General features: G+C 37.2%; 1 protein-coding gene across 1 annotated transcript in view; it reads right to left on the reverse strand.

Annotated features, from left to right (window-relative positions):
- Nucleotides 1-958: 958 nt before the first annotated feature.
- Nucleotides 959-13,103, reverse strand: part of LOC101862948 (putative glycerol-3-phosphate transporter 5) — a 23,394-nt gene continuing 11,249 nt past the window's right edge. Inside the window, exons 10-14 of the mRNA XM_005098709.3 lie at nucleotides 8,839-8,929; nucleotides 8,148-8,242; nucleotides 3,991-4,151; nucleotides 3,221-3,295; nucleotides 959-2,153 (exon numbers count right to left, since the gene is read on the reverse strand). Coding sequence (XP_005098766.1) covers nucleotides 1,963-2,153; nucleotides 3,221-3,295; nucleotides 3,991-4,151; nucleotides 8,148-8,242; nucleotides 8,839-8,929 — 613 coding nt within the window. The 3' untranslated portion in view covers nucleotides 959-1,962. The remainder of the gene's footprint in view (nucleotides 2,154-3,220; nucleotides 3,296-3,990; nucleotides 4,152-8,147; nucleotides 8,243-8,838; nucleotides 8,930-13,103) is intronic.

Consider the following 13,103-nt stretch of genomic DNA (forward strand, 5'->3'; position numbering starts at 1 on the left):
GCCTGTCACTAGAATATCCTTGTTGAAAATTTTAACAACACTCATAAATTTAAATTTTTAAAATTAATTCACAAAATAGAAACAACAACTATGGGATGAGTACGAGACTATGGCATGCTAATGAAAATCTGTCACTGGACTAGTACTAGTAGAATATCCATGTAAAAAATAAAGTTATAAAAACAATAACAAGTTTTTGTAAGTATTATGTTCAGTGCCCCAAAGTTTCACTAAATTGTTTTGTTGTATGCCAAAAGTAAGCACAAACACTCACAACTTTTTATCTCGCTTCACTGGTAAAAACAGGTAACCATATTTAACCATTTTTTTGCCAGTACCTAGTCATCCAAGATAAAGAGGCAAATGGCTTTATTGTGTTCTGTTATAAAAAGAATTATAAATATTTGGCACCCCCAAGGGACACAATTTAAGTATTTAGGGGGCAGATTGCAAAAGAAGTCTAAGAGGTCAACCCAGTGTGTGTCAGATACAACATGATATATCCCATTAGAAAGAATGAAACACTTGATACCTCTTCCCCATGTGGGAATCAAACCCTACTTCTTTTGCTTTCAAGGCAAAGAGCTTAGCCAGAGGACTCCATAATTCTTTTTTAAAGGTACTATAAATAGATCTATACACTGCAGTGTGTGGTGAGAATGAAAAGTTTTTAAAAAAGTGTCCACATAAAGCACTAATTGTAAAGTGATGCAAAAATCATTTTGGTTTCACAAAACATAAAAAGTAAATGAAAATGAACTGAGAGAGAGAGAGAGGGAGAAAGAGCGAGAGAGAGAGAGAAAAGTTTGACAAAACATTAAAGAGTGTTTCATACATGTCTAAACTACAAGTAATAAAAAAGTCTCGGATGGAATCCTACAAGTGAGAGGTTTTGAAATTTCACAGGCACACTGATGGAGAGAGTTTAAAAAAGCGTAATCACTCATAAAAACAGCACTGTATCAACTTGTGACATTTTATTATCAAAGTATGGTAGGCTACAAGAAGACAATGAAAAACATTTTTGTTTTGTAAGCATTTAATTTCCACAAGAACCTAATTTTCATTGAGCCCCCGATGATCTCTTCATGAAAGAGGCTTTTTCATATATCAGATCCTTGTCCCATAAGTTCCCTCTCACTCTCAGCTTGCAAACATTCATGAACATTGGACACACGCAAAAAAACAAACTGTCTATACATTGGAATGTTTTCACACGAATACAGATAGTTCAAAAAGATACATCTGGATGAGGGGAAATGAACAGCATCAGAAATAGTTCATTCTTCACACTTTTGTTAAGGCATTTAAACCCTGAACACACAAACTAAACCTTACCATTATATGTATTAAAGTCAATATCTTTACAAGAAAACCCACAACTATCAGTATCACCATTGATAGATAACATTCTATATTCAGATAAAATCTTTTACCATTGACACAGTGTCTCACACAGCTCTATCAAAACACACAAGAGACAAACTTTACCATCCATTACAAAACCAAAGTAAAAATGCATTATCCTTATACTTATACCATGAAATGCAACAACACACTCCACATCACAGAGCTCAAAGAGTTAAGTGTTTGGAGTATTATTTTTTGTAATGTTTCCCATAGTCATGGACAACACAGAAGTTCAGTTGGTAAACCATTTTACAAGACAGTAAACACACCATTGACCATTTCTTGTTCAACGAAAATTTGAAACCATAAAGAATAAAGGTGTAAATTTTACAAGGACTTTCAGTCATGAAAACATTGCAATGAACTCTGCATTCAAGCAAAGGAATTTGATATGGGCTTTCATCATCACAAGAATACAGCCGCAGCATTCATCACATACCAAAAATGAAACAGAAATATATAATGTATGTGAAAAGAAAGGTTTGGATCTGACCCTGAATTAAATAAATAACCAAGAATGTACACATCCACTCTGCAACACACTCTGCGAGACTACGCTATATTCCCAATGAAGTCAGCTGCTGACTGATTCACTCTTGCATGGATCGAAGCAGCCCGGTAAGTGGACAAGGTTCCCATCGCAGACAGGATAATCATCAAGTAGAACATGCCAGACCAGCCCGTGTAGGCTGCTACAAAGCCGATGATGGGACCCTCAATGCAGGTCCCTATGCTACCAAAACCTGGAGACAGGAAACAAAATAGCTGTTGTTAGTGACTAGAACAGACAGGATATTTACATCAACTTGTAGAGACTAGCCCAAGATAAAGAAAGATGGAAAGTGTTTATTCGTGGATGCAGGGTAATGAAGATGATGAATTTTAAACATCTTATACTAATATTTTCTGTCCGTAAATCAAGCAAGACTCTCCTGCCTAATTTGCTTTTTGAACAATGAAGTTGATGATACAAAGTTCCAGATACAAGAGGACCACCGAAACGAATCCAGGTTTCTAAATTTTAATGTTTGTGACAATCCCTTTGTACACCAACTTTTTCTACCTCAGACCATATCCTATCCTTTCGCACAGGAATTTGCTCTTTTCCGATTCCGAGTCAGGAGAGCTTATTTCTTAAACATCATCAACATGGATGGACGACACACAAGCATGATATTTCTATGACAAAAAGAACATGCTTCATAATAATCTGGAATAAAACTTTACTCTCAGTCCCCTAAAACAGAGCATAGCAAAATATTATTACAGTTTCTTCCAAGCTCAGAAAAGCCCCCTGTATCAGAGCTTGGCCTCATTCCCTTGGCAAAGAGCAAAATATATCATACATGATTATCGCTAGAATAAAAGACTAGTCCATAAGTGTTCTTTGATTGCTCCTCAATGGGAAGAGAAATATCAGACACTGCTGAACACCTAACCCGAAAGGTTATATATGGAAAAGAATAGAAAATACAAATAACTCTTTAAATCAAATCGTAAGTAAACTTCTTGAATAATAAAAAGATATATGCATCTATCAATCAGTATGTTTTTAACCTTGACATTTCAAAAACTATGTTTTGTTTCGAACTGGGAGTGAGAACCAATAACATTTTAAACCATTTAAAGTATGCCCATTAAACATCAAAATGTCCAAGACAACTGGAACATCATGTTATATTGTAAAGCACTCAGAGCCTGTGTACTTTAATCAGGGTTGAACGCTTTATAAATGCCATATATTATCATTATTATTATCATTAATATTGTTTTTATCATTACTGTTACTATTAAATATAGTAGCACTCACCATTAACCAACCCAACGGTGGCCACAGCTGCATTCTTGTTGTGCTTCTCCACCAGCTCTGTGGGCACAGTGCCACCTACACAAAACACAAAGACAAGATTTCATGACATGACGTCAGAGCATTTTGCTATCCAAGTGTGGAGCAATCAGATACTTTCAACAAAATGAGAAAAAACTTTTTTATTAGTCTAATACGCATTTTAGTCTCTTGATTTTAACAATTTATATATATTCAAGTTGTCATGAATTATTGATTCTAAGGAAAACGTGAGAGCTGATTATTAAGACTGTGCTCAGGTCAAATGCATCAAGACCAGAGTTTTCAAAGTTTTGTCCATATGTGGACAGTAAACTGCAACGGCCATAAGCCATTCACATTATAGCTTCAATCAACTGTGGCAATGCCTACGGAACTCTTGTATTAACATGCAAGAAGCTATCCACAAACTTTACTGAGTTGATATAACTGTACAGTTTTTCCCCATTTAAGTGCAAATGCTCTGAAACTTATGACAGAATTGGTCTCTGATAGACATACAAACAGACGAAGAAGAATTGATAATATCTAAAACGTACAACTTACGACAGGATTGGGTTCTGACAGACGCAAGTAAAGAAGAACTTGTTAAAAAATAAAAAGCGCAAACATCAAGAAAAACAGGTAACATCTGACAATGATATGCACGTCAGTAAAGCAAGGTATACCCTACAAGCATCAATAACTAACCTCCACATACAAACAGCCCTAAATCAATACTGCTCGTGACTCACATAAAAGAATGTCTGGTCCGGCGTTGAAGGCTCCAGCAATAAACAAGAAGACAGAGTTGAAGAGGACACCCCAAGAGCTGGTCAGGATGAAGAAAACCAGACCCAGAGTGGAGATGAGGACAAACATGGTGATGCCACGCAGAGTCTGACCTTGGTAGAATCTGGAATAAGTTATTAGAGCTTTAATAAATGGGAGGCAGTTTTAATTCTAATGTTAGGAGGGGGGGCATTTATAGCATATCAAAAAGAGAACGATGGAGAAAAGTGGTTACAAGATCATCCTTGGCGCCCCAACGGTCATCTAAAAATAAAGGATAATTCAGTAAGTATGTAAGCATATCTTAACATATTCCGTAACAATGGTGAAAAATAAGACGGGTCTCAATTTGTTTGTTATTTGGGTTTTTCATCATCACAGACGCAATTGAGGTCAAAGCATTCCCCCTAAATTTTCTCAGTGAATATGACAAAATGACCTTCTACAGTTAAAAATTACCCTTAGCTCCTATATTTTCTGTTTTCATGAATTAACAGCATCTTAACTCATTCACTACGTATTATTTTCGGCTTGTGGACAAACCTTTTTCGGGAGGGCGAAAGAGATGATAACTAGTGGGCAGTTAAAAGGTCTTTGGGGCCACAAATTCAAATAAATATCAATGTATTATTTACCAATATTTTCAGTATGGTTTGTAGAATACATTTGTAATGTTTATTTATGTATTTTTCAACTTTGGTTCCTGTAAGAGGCAATTATGCAACACAATTTTGATTGGATGCCGATAGAATTTGAAAATAAAAAAATAATAATCTTTAGTGAAACTCAAAAAATAAGTTTGCACCTAGTCAAATGATACATCAAAATAACCATAAATGAATATAGAACTGGAAAATATTGAAAAGTTTGCAGTTATTTACATACATTCCATAATATTTGTACATTTGGATCATAACATCCGATATTGTTTTTTTTTTTTTAAATGTTATAATCTTAAAAAACGATCACAAACAAAAAAAAACACTCGTATCTTATATGGAATTATTCAGAATTGCATTTGGAATAAACCTATACATGTCTTGAGTGGCACTTTTTGTGTAATTTCATCAAAAAGTAGTGATTTTGGGGAGAGAAAAATATTTTGACAATTTAGATCTAGACCTAAATCTAGCACTCAAAAATATTGATTTCTCAATAACAGTGCATTGGCAATATGAGTCCAATCGTATCAATATTATAAAAAAAAGTCCTACATTTCTTTAGTGGGCAAAATAATGATAGATTTTGTTGGGTAAAATTACTAAAACTGGTGTCCGGGCTATAATTTTGGCATCGCGATAAAACAAAGTCGAATAAAACTACGAAATCACATTTCAAAACTGAATCTAAATTTCCTGATTTTCAGTGAAAATGCTTAACCCGGAAGTCAACATTATATTATGACCTTTATTTTAACATGGATATGTGGATTGGAATAGAATCCAAGCTAAAATTCAAGATCGGTTCTCGAGCCGCCGGGGGCGGGTTAGCGTACTGACAGCACTTTAGCCGTGGCCCCCCCCCCACGGTTCGGCGTAGTGAATGAGTTAAGTCTTAACTATACGGTTTAACAGTACAAAGTTAAAGAACATCATCCAATGACAACATTGTCTCAAAACTGTTTGTCATCAGCCATGACCTCTTGTCCAAAATAAATCTCCTTTTTTTAGATATAGCGTGACTTCCCCCCCCCCCCCCCCCCCCGAATTTTTATTTTTTTTATTTTAATGTTTAAGCAAGTTCAGATGAAAATCTAATACTGCAATCTAGCTCAAGTCATTCAAGACAACAGAGGGGCCTCAGCATACACTGCAACTTAACAACTGGTTACTTCCCATTTTATTCCAATTTCATAGATACCCTCTTTAGTGCTCCCTCTGTTTAATAGCATATATCTTCATTCTTCAGAGATAAACTTTAGTTTCTTGTTTTGTTACCAAAATCATTATTCTGTACTTCCTTTTTCTTCCTCATTTTCTGATAATCATAATTTTAGAGGAGTTTTGTTAAACGATTTCAACATTAAGTGCAAATCTTATTCTTTATTTTTGGCTTTAGCCACAAACCCATTAATTTCTTCATCTGACTTTGGAAAATGTGCAAGAACAGAAAGAAAGAAGCTTATAAGTAAATAAAAGCTTTCACAGAGATGCCAACCACAGAAAACCGAAATGAGTATTGGGAAATATGAAAATGTGTATTTTCAGGGGAAAATGTGTATTCCCCACCACCGACCGACCAACCAGTAATAATAGTAAAATGTTCAGGGTGTCCAGCAATATTTCCTGGAAAAAAATTACTAGCTCACCAGCTTGAAAAAGGGAGCACATACGCGTACAATATACATGTATCCAGTCAACAACATGTCAGTGTTCAATGTCGTACTGGGGTCTTGTTTGACTTAAGTATTTCAGTCTATTATATAATATTTTCCTCTCATTATTACATAAAAAATAAATCCTGCTTTGAGAGTTCGTAAGGGTCTAGAACAAGAATTTCGACTACTGTATCAAGAACCAGTCTGGGTGTCATGATTCATATTATGAACTGACAGACTCAAATTATTGCTCAAACTCAGAGAAAAGCAATAACTTGAATGGTTCAAGTAGACCCAAGCACTGTGAGAGTTGTAACAACTGGGGTAGGGCAAGATGCAGTGACACTGAAAATCAGCCAGTCTTGAACAGAAAGCTACAACATACACTGTAGGTATAATTTACTAGATCTATCACTCATCAAAGTAGGTATAATTACTTTCACCCATCCAATGAAACGCAAACACTTTATTTCAATAACACAGACTTGCAAAGTATGGCGCTTTTTCGGTAGTTCCCACCCCGCAATTGTTAATCGCCGGTTTTTGGGGGGGAGGGGGCTTGCCCCTGACCAAATAAAAATATGGTGGGGGGTTTCAGGGGGGCATACCCCCCTGAATTTTACCACAATTTAATGTTTTGCAGTTGTTAGGTTTGATATCTTAGCTTGCCGCGAATCAAACGTATAGATCTAGATCTAGATGTAGGTCAGGCTCAAATAAGGGGGGTTGGAACTACCGAAAAAGCACCTACAGTATGAGTATGAGGGGTCCCAATTCCGCACACGGCCTGCACCAACGTGCGCTTTGCAAAAAGCTCTAATTAAAATTCTGAAATGTGCTTCCAAGTTTTTGTCCTCTGGTGTAGCCCCCCAAAAAATCAATAATCTCCTCCCCTATTCCGTAGTCCTATACTTCGCAACGCCGTTACTCCCACCAAAGACGGTGTTTACTCACACGATGCCGCATTTATTTAAGATGCGAATGCGCGCAGGTTCAGAGACCGGTCACGATGGCAAGCCAGACAATCTAAAATCGGACGACGCTTGTATTTTCTTTTCTTTTTTTTTTTTTTTTCAAGTGACAGCCAAAGCGATGAGTCCGAGTATTTATTACATTATATTTGCACGGCGACATTGCGTTCATACTGCACAACCTGCATGCCACAAATGTTGCTTTATCAGACAACTGCTGGCAAACTTCTCGGTGGTAGCGAAAGCGAAAGTGGATCTTGATTTTCCAGACCGAGCCTCGGTGTCACATACGCTTCTACCAGCCGCCATAGCTGCCTATTCGCGTGAAAGAGAAACGTACTCTCCGGACGGGGAAAAGCTGAACGAATATATCCCGATTGCGACCGGCAAAAATGAACTTACTGACCACATCGGACTAGGTTTTTAAAAATTCCAGCTCTGCGATACTGATACTATTTTGACAAAAGATGGGACTTGACATAATTAGGTTTACTCGCCCAAGCTGAATCTTGTATTTTTCGCATTCCAGGATGCATATTTTTTCATAAAAAGTCGTATTCGCGTACTTTCGGCAAAAAATCATACTAAAATACGTAAAATCGTACTGGTTGGCATCTCTGCTTTCAGCTTCATTGACTCTTAAGCAAAGAAATGAACTGACAGTTGTATGGGGCCATCAGAACTGAAGTTCTTTAGCATTATAAACTTGACAGCTAATATTTCTACTGGGCATGAAATGAAATCCCCCCCCAAAATCAGGTGACGCAGTGAAATATGCTAGGAAACATTGCGTCCGTTTCTGACAACAAATTGAGGTAAAACACAAACTGACTTGTCCAGTGCAAAGCCAATGAGCGCGCTGCCTGTGACGCCACCAATTTCAAAGACTGTGGAGAAGATGCCGGCCATGCTCTGGGAATAGTTCAACTGAAGAGGGGAATAAAGCAATCTGTTACACATGGGTTAATCAGCTGATTGAAAATTCACTTTTTGTGGAGAGCACAAATTGTCGCATTCATGGTACATTTGTGTTGTTTGTTACAAGTCTTTTACCCAACAAGCAAACACTGTATTTAACATATTTATAAGATCAATGGTTTCTTAGCTGGCACTTCCAAGAAAAATATTAATTTCTTTTGTTTGGTTAAAAATAATATGACCATGAAATTCTGAAAAGCCAATATTGATTTCGAAGTGTTTATAATTTTAATTTCTAGTCTCACTGGACTATTAATTCACAGAGGTGCCAACTTGCTAGCAAGAAAATCAAGAACTTTTCAGATTCCTTAGAAGTACTTCAGCCAGAACTCAAAATTTATGGATCATATTGTCGAGTACATCTTGTTTCAATGCTATATTTACAATGATCTGTCTGAAATCAAGCAGAAACTGGACAAATTCTGAAGTCCAGATTTCAGGACTTATCTAGAAAATCAGCACCTCTGATTTAATATTGAATCCCTGCAACTAAAATTGTGGAATACAAAAACATACACGAAAGAAGCCAACATCTATTCACTTACTGACTGGAGCAGAAACATTGGCAGCCACATGTACATGCAGTAGCGCACAACCTTGATGCAGAATACCGCAAAGGACACCTCTGGTATCATCCTGGAGACACACAATAGAATACAAAAGCACTGAGATCTCTGGGAGTATTTTTTTTTCCTGTACAGGACCAACAGAGAGGAGTCATCTTGGAGGATGGCAAAAAGTGAGCACCATATTTTTTTGCAGAGAAAAACAACACTTCTTATTCTCTCTTTTTCTTACTCACAAAAGGGTTAAACAAAATACAATTTTAGTTTTTGTAAGAGTTTTACAGCACTTGCAACATATAAGGTCATAATATAAGTGCCGAAGATTAGAGATGTTACAAGAGAGTAACAAACATAAAAAAGGAGAAGAGATCATGATTATAGATGTTTGATAGGACTGAAGGAACAAACCACACCAGAGCACCCTCCAACCACCCACAGTAACAGGAAAATGAAGCTGTAAATCTGAGCAATACAAATTTTTATTCAGAGTTTCATGGGATGCATGTACAAATGAACTGTGAATCTACAAAGAAAACCATAATCAAGAAAAGTCAGAAAGTACCGGGTAAGTAAACATTCTCTGGTGTCTTGTTAACAGTAATGTGAGGACTGAAGAGGTGCACTGAAAAATCCAAACTGCAAAAGTACCTCAACAAGAGCCCCTCAGTTGTCAAAAAGAAACTATAATAGTAGTATGGACATATGCCCCCTTTATCAGATCATGCAAAAGTAGTCTCGCAAGAGACAGTCTTTAGAACAGAAAAAAAGAAAGACCAAAAAAACAATGGAAAAAAAATTAGAGACGATTTTTTGTTTCGTTTCAGTGAGCATTTTACAGTACTTGCAACATAAATATGTCACATAAGTGCCGAAGATCATAGATGTTACAAGAGAGTAACAAGCACAAAAAAAGCAGTGAGAAAATGATGATAAATGTTTGATACCAAAGGAGGAGCAAACCACACTAGAGCACCCATCAACCATCCACACCATTAGAGTTCAAACTGAAACCTTCTCACAAAATAACAAAGACCAGTTGAGGACAGAGAGAGACAGACAGACAGACAGACAGAGGAAAGTAGAGACCAGATATTAACAAATGCTTAGATGACAACAGCACAGAAGTAAAGGCATGAACAAGATCAACAGTGGCTGAACATTGCAATAATACTAGTTCACTTAAATCAATTGGCTTCAGAATCTTTGAAGAAATGATACCAGTAGACAAATTGTCCAAATGAGACAAGGCAAATAGAAGGAACAAGAGTTTTGTTTAGTTTTAGTAGAGGTGTTACGGCCCTCGCAACTGCATACGGTCATATGAGCACCAGAAGATTAGAGATGTTACAAGACAGTAACTAACATAAAAAAGAAGAAGGGGAGAAAAGGACAATAGATGTCTGATAGGAAAGAAGAAGCAAACCACATCAAAGCACCCGCCAACCACCCACAAGGAACAAGAGACCATTGGACAATCAGACAAATACATAAAGAGGACAGTCACAGGCAGACAACAAACAGAAAAAAAGGACAACAGACAAAAGACTGATAGACAGACAAATAGGTGGCCACACAGCTCCATAACAGACAGACAGACAGACAGACAGACAGACAGACAGACAGACAGACAGACAGACAGACAGACACAGACAAACACACACACACCTACACACATACAGACAAAAATATTTTTATATATGGACAGTCAGACGGATAAAAAGAGAGACAAAACTAAGTGGTAACAAACACACAACAGGAAAAAAAAACCCAGATGACCAAATGGACAGCGCGTTAATTATGCTGATAAGAGGAGGTAATAATGATATAAACAGGACACTAGCAATACTTCTACCACTACACTCCAAAAAGTGAAGATAAGAAAGACCACAGAAGCCAGATAATGACAAAGTATCATTGTTTATAAATATAATGTCACTGTTTACCACATAAAACAAAAGTTCTAGATAGATAAGATGAGGGTCAAAGGCGCGTGGGCCATTGAGTCACGTCCACACTGTGCACCTGTACAAAAATTTGTACTGCCATACTATAGCACATCAGTGTCTGCAGAGTTAATTTTAGGCTCTGGACCTTGCAAGAGACAGAAGTACAATCAAAACGTATGTGGGGAAAGATGTTTTATCATGAAATAATTTCATCTCACTGAAAGGATCTGTCTCACAAACCTCGCACCACTGCAACTGTCAGGGCTGAACCAGCCCACCTTCTAAAAAGATTTACTCTCTATTCTTCCTCTTTGTCTAGTTTATTCCCGCATTAATTTTGTTAATGAGCTTCTCTTTGTTTTAGTAAGAGTTTTACAGCACTTGCAACACAATTAGGTCTTATATATTAAACTCTGAGTTATAGTTTTCAGTAAAATACTGCCGTAAACTGACAAAACACCTTTTTTTTAATTCACAGCAGTTTTGAGAAAAGGAGGCTTTTTGTCAGCATAAAAGAGGCATTCTTCCTAAATTTGAATTCTAATTTATTTCCAAACTGATCACAGTTTCACTTTGATTTTTTCCCACGAGTAAGGTAACTGACCAGGCTTTCAATTCAGCAGATAAAAAAATTTGGCACCAAAAAATTTTTAAAAGGCGTTTAGTCAGCTTACGGCAGAATAGTGGCTACATTTCACACTGTACAGTTTAGGATTACAAAAACACTAAAACGCAATAGAAGGAAGGAGGGGATCACACAAAAACATTGATCAATGACCAGTATGTTCTATAGTAGTGAAACCAGCTTAAGACAAAGAATGAAGAATGTTATCTGACAAAATAGCAACAGCAGATTCCCATGGGATATTTTCGAGCCCTGACATCTGCAGATAGGCATAATATTTTCAAACAAGATTTAACCAATCCTTCAGTGTAATTTTCTACTTTCCAAACAGAGGAACTGATGTTGTGTAAACAACAAAATATTTAGTTTTCAAAATACCATATTTCGCAAATCACACTCTTGCACCCACACAGTCTTTCTACACTATCTTACTCTTTCGAAATACTCTCCTGAAAATGTCTTCCACTCATAAAACTTTCATCCATGATCAGCAACAGCAATCACTGAAAAGATTCCATCCCTTCAACTGCACCACAAAGAATTGTCACAGACACTTGCACTTTTGTATAAAGAGCAAATATAATCTTTAAAATATTTAATTTACAGAAGAGAGAGAGAAAGAGAGAGAGAGGGGGAGAGAGAGAGGGGGAGAGAGAGGGAGAGAGAGAGAGAGACCTTTACTTTGAGGTGACCATTCTGATTTGCGAGTCGCAAAAGCTGACACTTTTTTAGGTGGACAATGTATAGTGTACCCTCTGTCCTTGAAACTAGTTCTATGCGCCTCCCTTTCCCCCCCCCCCCCCCCCCCCCTCCAACTTCTCGCTGTTAGGACTCCTATCTTTTCCCCTGCACCTATACGTAAGAGACTTATATTAATAGATAAAAAAGAAACCAGGGCGAGGGTGGTGGATCATCTACACTATCACTTTTTTATATCATACTTACAATCCAATAAAACATTATTATGATACGTGTCCCTTCCTGAGCAGAGGCGATTTATTGGTTCTCAGTTATGCCCCTTAGAACAGAGCAACAAAGGGGAACAACCCATCTGTTATGATTCTGCGCGTAATAATCGTGTGTACAGCATCTCCTCTCCAATGGGGCGAAAAACAAATGGAGCTCAAGAACACTCGAAAGCCTTTTTGCGTTTTAATTCGTGATAATTCCGCACTCACGGGTGCTCAATCTCACACATATAGAATTCTTCTTTGACGTTAAAGAGTCCCAAACAAGTGCGAATTGCCTTTGCAGGGGAAATAAATAAAGCCAATAATTGTGCATTACGACCGCTTGAGGGAAGAAAGAGTTGTGTTTACGTGTCTTCTGAGATGGTTGGAGAGAGGGAAGGAGAGAGAGAAAGCGAAGGGAACTCGAAGATTCAGGAAACAGATCAAACGCGAAACTGGTTGATACTGTGCTGATATGAGTTTGTATGAAATTCTGGTGCTTCGTGGATCAAGTGCTGTAAGAAGTGGTGCCTTTTAAAGATTTTTTAAAAAGTGTTGACCGTTAGCAGGGATGCTTATTACGTTATGTGATGATGTGATGAACGTTGGTAGTGTTTTGACCTTTCCTTGTTTGTGCGAACGGGAAACCCGGATATTCTGAAGCTGGGAAGACGATTTTTATTATAGTTCTCTACACGCCTTCCTTCTCGGGTTGATGAAATT

This window comes from Aplysia californica, unplaced genomic scaffold (genome assembly GCF_000002075.1).
Source record: "Aplysia californica isolate F4 #8 unplaced genomic scaffold, AplCal3.0 scaffold00191, whole genome shotgun sequence".
NCBI classification, from domain to species: domain Eukaryota; kingdom Metazoa; phylum Mollusca; class Gastropoda; order Aplysiida; family Aplysiidae; genus Aplysia; species Aplysia californica.